The 6,000-nt window shown below is 46.5% G+C and overlaps 1 protein-coding gene across 20 annotated transcripts in view; it reads left to right on the top strand.

Moving 5' to 3' along the window:
- The first annotated feature begins 2,389 nt into the window (after positions 1–2,389).
- LOC100767704 (prune homolog 2 with BCH domain) overlaps positions 2,390–6,000 on the top strand; it is a 254,057-nt gene continuing 250,446 nt past the window's right edge. For 10 of the 20 annotated variants that reach the window (XR_004769034.1, XR_004769035.1, XR_004769032.1 and 7 more), the window contains exon 1: positions 2,390–2,609. Coding sequence is in view for 13 of the 20 variants with exons in the window: in XM_035441939.1 (XP_035297830.1) it covers positions 2,574–2,609 (36 nt within the window). In the remaining 7 variants the exon portion in view is untranslated. The remainder of the gene's footprint in view (positions 2,610–6,000) is intronic. The other 10 variants (XM_035441937.1, XM_035441934.1, XM_035441943.1 and 7 more) reach the window with 1 other exon arrangement.

The following is a 6,000-nucleotide window of genomic DNA, read 5'->3' as shown; positions in this document are numbered from 1 at the left end:
TAGCCATTAGCAGAGAAAAAGTGGGGCATAAAGACGTTGAAATTTGAAACCATCAGAAAAAGTTTCGTAATTTCAAGGCCAGAATGTGCATCAAAAGGCAGAGAAGGCATGGGGCTATACCCCTGCAATCCTAATACCCAGGAGGCTGAGGAATGAGGATTGCCATGGATCCAAGGCTAGCCTGGGGTTACACAGTTCCAGGCAAGCCTGGACTACAGAATGAACTCCTGTCTAAAAAGAAAAAGAAAGGGGATGGAGGGGGGGTAGAAAAGGAAAAAGTAAAAGGTCAGAGGGATAAAGTGGTATTGTGTGACATCCCCTAAATTCTCCAGTGAAGCCAGAGGCAAAAGCAGTCCTGTGGATTTTCCTCTATAGTGTTAATGGAATTGTCTGCACTATTTTATCTGCGTGACTTTAAGTTCCTGAAGTCAGCAAAGAAAGCAGATAGGATCTGCAGCTTCTACAGGGCTTATCACCTGAACGTGCCCTGGGGCTTTAGAGTCCCACCACTTCCCTCTAATTGGATTGGAAGACTGCTGATTTCATCTCTTTAGAGTTTTTCTGAATAAAAAATGATTGGATCAGAAAGTATGTAAGTACATACAAGGATTGAGAAAGTGACGAAGATACAGTATCAGACAGAGAAGACCACACGCACTATCTTTTCAGATATACATTTGTCCATTAGCATATGTTTAACTGAGGGTTGAGACATACATAATAACTCTTGTCCTGTTAGGGATCCAGCTATGAATGAGGTAGGTGAGGCATTTGCCCACATGGAGCTCACAGCTTGGAGGAGGATAAAGACATGCAACCAGGCAATTTATAGCATGGTAGAAAATGTAAGTTGCTAATAGAAAACACAGGCAGGGCAGTGGGTGTTCTGTGGGTGAATGTGTCAGGAAGGTATTCTGGACAACAAACTTCATTCTTAAAGTGTGGTACCTGGTTCTGACACCTGTGCAAACCTTGGGAGACTGGTAGCTATATAAAGTCTTAAACACACGTAGACTTGAAATTCTGGACGCAGCACAGCAACACGTTTCCTTTCCTTTTTTAAAAAAAATTAATTTATTTTTTACACTCCAATTCCAGTTCCCTCTCCCTCCTCTCCTTCCACTCTCCCCACTCCCCTGCCACCTCCCATCTGCTCCTTGGAGAGGGTAAGGCTTCCCCTAGGAAGTCTACTAAGTCTGTCCCATTTCCTTTTCTTGTCAGTGATTCAGGCATATGCTGGAGTTCATTGAAACCTGGAGCCTCATGACTGTACTTCATGGGCAGCACACTGACACCAGGCTAATACTGTGGCTCAGACCACATGATGCTGATTTAGTTGGACTGAAACAGGGCCAGGTCTAAGGGTTTGGGAAGCCTATGGTTTGTATGCTCTGACTATAGGCAGGCTGGAAACACCTCTGTGCTAAGGCCTAAGCACTAAGGGCTGAGGAGAAGGCAATGGGGGATCTTATAGGCAGTCGTGCACACCCCCACCCCCAAGAAGCCTGGGGAGCTAAGACTAACAAATGCACAGAAAACTCCATGGTATAACATAAACTCATGGCTGCAAATGTAAATGTCTATTGCAGTGCTTCTTAAACTTGAATGTACATAGACATGTCTGAGAATCTTGTAGAAACTGACACTTATTTAATAAGCTCTGTGATGCTGATGCTAGCTTGTATGCCCAGTTTTCCCCGAGCAAACATGTCAAGTGTAGATGGAGACGGCACAAGGATATAGCTATCCATTAGCCCCAGGACCCATGGAAAGGCGTCTAGTTGCAGTGAGCTGAGGAAATCGGTTGCTGGATGAGTATGCTTGGAGGGTAGGGAGGAAAGTTGCAGCTTATACAACCTCCAGGCCGTTCTTCTGGTTATTAGCCATCAAGGTCGGATGGCTTTTAGCTCAGCAATTCCTCCCCGCCCCCCCCCTTCCCTCCCAGCGCCAATTTCTCTGAGTGCATCCCCGGCCAGGCCAGCAGACTAGCTCATTAAGTGACCACTGGGCTCTTGGTACAGTGCCAGCCAGCCAAAGAGGCGCTGGCCGAGGCCAAGTCTCTCCTGGGGCCTGTGTCCCTCTTCCCACCTTTCCTTGCTGACCGCGGTGGGGCCTGCAGCAGTGTCAGTCTGCAGCAGCCCCTGGCACTTGGCGAGCACTTCTGGGCGCTGTCCATGGTTGCAGCATCTTTCAGCGCACCGCGTCAGGAGGCCACCGCGGGGCCCTGCGATTGGCCAAGGAGCCCCTTGCCACCCCCACCGCCCCCACCGCCAGCCCCGCATCAGGCCCCCCAAGCGCATGCCAGCAGGCCTGTGTCCTCCCTGGGCTCCCGGGAGGCACACCCACTTTCCTTATTAGGACAGAGTCGGAGCTGGAGCTGCTGCGGGGCGTGGGCTGGGCCAGCAGTCCAGCGGAAGCCAGAAGGGCTCAGTCCCCACCAGCCCGCCTAGGGAGCGGCTGGTCCCTGAGCCCCAACAAGCTATTACTTTCTGGAGATTCTTGCTTCTCCCTGCTGCTCTCATCCCTCTTGGAGCTCTCCATCTGGACCCCTGGTCCCAGTCCCTAGAAGAGACATGGAAGAATTTTTGCAACGCGCCAAATCTAAACTGGTAAGTTGAAGCTTCAGGGGTGCGTGTGTCCGGGCGTGGGTGTGTGCTGCTGCAGGCAGGGAGGAAAAGGTGTGCAGAGGAGGATGAGGATGAAAACAACTTTGTAGCGTGGTTGTCGGTGTGTGCAAGCGGTACCAGCAAAGAACCTTGGCAACTCTCTAGTATCAGCGATCTTCCCCTCACAGCCAGGCAAAGTGGAGAGAGAGAGAGGTGAATTGGTGAGGCCTGTCTGAACTGATGTGACTTATTTGCCACACAGTCCCTTCGTCCTGGCCTCACTCCCAAGAGAGTTTGCTCTCAAAGGACAGTGGGGGAACAAGGGCGCTCCTCCTCCGGGAGAAAAAGAGCCCCAGCCTTCCTTCCTTCCATAGATGCAAAAGACCTGTAGGCATGAGAAAGGAGAAAACAAAAAACCAAACCAAAACACAACCAACCAACCAACCAAAACACCCCCCTCCCCGAAGTTCTGGGACAGTACTTTGGCTGAGAGTGGCAAAGCCCTTGTGAGGGCCAGGGCTCTGCCTGGATCAGAGTGGCACTCCCTCAGAGCCTGCTCAGCACAGGGTCCACGAGCATCCAGGGTATGCTGACTCTGGTTTCTGCTCCCTTCCACACCCTGGAGCAGAGGCAGAAGGGGATAGTCACAGCCTCTTGATAGGCTCCGCACGCTGGTCTGGTATGTTTTACTGTCTGAAAATGTAAACAGTGAACCAAAATTTCACTGTGTATCGGCAGTTGCCACCCATTCTGAATGTGGGACCACTTTTCTCTAGCATGGCCATAATAATCATATGGTAAGTGTTTCAGTGTTGGCACTTAAGAAACAAAAGCAGACCCATTTAGAAGCTGTATCTTTTATGGAGACCAAAGTACCTTTATGGGTCTGGCATAAGAGAAAATGCATAATCTATGGTGCCTGTAACCTTTAAACCTTCACAGAAGCCAGTACTAAAATCTGTTGAGGTAATGCTTCCAGCACAAGGCAGGATGTCATCTATTTACTGGACACAACAAAGGGCAGGAAGGGCCTCCATGCAGGATGAAGCTGGAAGTGAAGCTGTACAGCCTCAAATGTAGATAGCTTTTCTTTCTTTTCCTCTTAGTTTTTAAGAGAGACCATTAAAGTTGATTAATGCTGAGACTTCGTTTTCTACTTTTAGTCCATGCCCTCCCCTCAGCCGATCAGCATTGAGTGTTTAGGAGATTTGATTCAGAATAGAGAAGTTTCTGATCACTTCTGTGGTTGTTTGACTACTTAGAAGTTTTACAGAAACACACAGGGTAGGGGAGTGGGGAGAGAAAAAGCAATTTACTGCAGGAACTCCATAACTGCCTTGCATCTTTGCTGGAATAAGCACCCACTGTTCTTCCCCTAGGAATGGGAGAAGTTTGCTGGAGAGGTAAAGTTAATTTTTTTTGCAGCTTATGGTATGGGCCTGTGTGCGTAAGTGGTTAATGATGAAGTGTAAACGCAGAGTTTGGGACTGCAGCTGTGGTCCATCGCAGCTATTTTCTCGGTTTCTAATGGCAATGTTCAAATTGTGGGGTCTGCTGGGAGTCTCATTTCAGAACAGCAATGCTAGGATGGAAACTCCCTCTCTTAGAATCATCAGCAAAAAAAAAAAAAAAAAAAAAAAAAAAAAAAAAAAAGGGATGCGTAATTTATTTACCGAGTCCCTTCATTAGGCCAGCAATTGTTCTACATCATTAAAAAAAAAAAAAGGAGGAAAAAGGAGGTTGTTTGAAGATGTTACCAGTTTCCTGCATTAGCCAGAGGAACAATTATAGCTAAATTGGTCTTTTCCTAGAATAGGCTTCTGGCTAGAAATCACAATTAACCTTTCTCTCTCAGCTACCACAAATGTATTTGGTCACTTTTGGTCATCAAGCATTTCTCCTAATGAATATTTTCAATAATAAAATTCATGCTTAATATACAATATTCAAGAAGAGATAGTAGTTTTACTTTAGCTGGTGTTTTCCTTAGGAGGGTAAATCATGTCTGTAATCGAGCCATTTGTATGTAGAAAGTTTATTAAGGAAAGACATTTACTGTTCTGATTTTTGTACTTGTTTTAGAATGATAATTAGAATATAATTATGAATAAACTATTTGCAATTCAAAATTGACATAAATTGATCTTTATGATATTTAAACTGCCTGACTGCCAGATTTTCCTCTTGTTTTATTATTTATTTTGATGTCTTGTATATGTGACATTTAACTTTGTATGGTTTAGAATAATGGAGGTTCCTTCCAAGGTCTGAACATGGGCTGGCTACTTCCAGGAGACAATGGGACTCTAGACTTGTGAAGTTGAATTTCTGTGAGCCATGGTTATAATCTCCAAGAACCAAAAACTTTGGAGTTCTTAGCCTGGTCAGGCCTATAATCCCAGAAACTAGGAAGGTTGAGGCAGGAGGACTACAAGTATTTAGGATTCTCTGGGCTACAGAATGAGTTCAAGGCAACCTGAAACACTTGATGAGAGCGGATCTCCAAAGAGAAAGTGCCTGTGAGGCCTAGGTTTCCTCCCAGGACTATGAAGCAGATCAACACACAAACAAAACACTTTGGAGAGATTTGCCTGCTTTTCCCTACTAAGAATATGTGTTTCTTGTCTGTTATTGAGAGGAGAGTGTTTTCATTCTAGGCCAGACCCTGTGTTAAACTAAAAGGAACAGAGTCAACAGTATAGCTGACAGCAAGGAACGAGCCAAGGGTAACAGCAGATAGAAGGTGCTGCCATTGGGTTAGACATGCCTTCTAGCCCTCCATGAAAACACAGCTCTGGGTAACTACTGCTGGATATTGAAATGGGAGTGAGAAGGCATTTTCCTTTTCTCAGCCAGTGTCTCCTGGCTCTTCCTCCACCTGCTGGCTGGTTCAGAGTTGAAGCAGAGGGGGAAGCCAAATCCTGCAATTCAGATCAGCCCTTCAGGTTTCTGTTCTGTTAGCCATTTGTGTGGCAGTGCCTTGGCCTTTCTTAAATACACTATTCCTTTGTAAGAGAGACTGAAGAAGAAAGGTAAGGAAGAAGAAGGGTTTCCTGCCTATGACTAGGGAAATATTTTCCACTTTTACAGAATTTCCCTCAGAAAAGTGTTCAGGTCAAGATCCAATTCATGGAAGCAAACTCCAAGCTCCCATGAACTTTGGGGAAAAATTATAACTGAGGAATCACCTAGGGGTGGCTAGAAAGCCGCTAAGTGTGGCTGGCAAGAAGCCAGTGTCCCCATACAGGGTAGGCTAGTTGCTGAACCTCTTTTAACCCCAAATACTACCAGCTGATGCAATTTAGGCAGCTGCTGATGGGTGGGGGCCACTGCCACCCACACGCTGCAACGTGTGGACCATGAATCAGCCTCAGGGGCGTCACCTGCTGCTGCT

The sequence above is a fragment of the Cricetulus griseus genome, chromosome 3, assembly GCF_003668045.3.
Source record: "Cricetulus griseus strain 17A/GY chromosome 3, alternate assembly CriGri-PICRH-1.0, whole genome shotgun sequence".
Lineage (NCBI taxonomy): Eukaryota > Metazoa > Chordata > Mammalia > Rodentia > Cricetidae > Cricetulus > Cricetulus griseus.
Note: the sequence above shows the minus strand (reverse complement) of the source record. Positions and strands in the feature narration are given on the sequence as shown.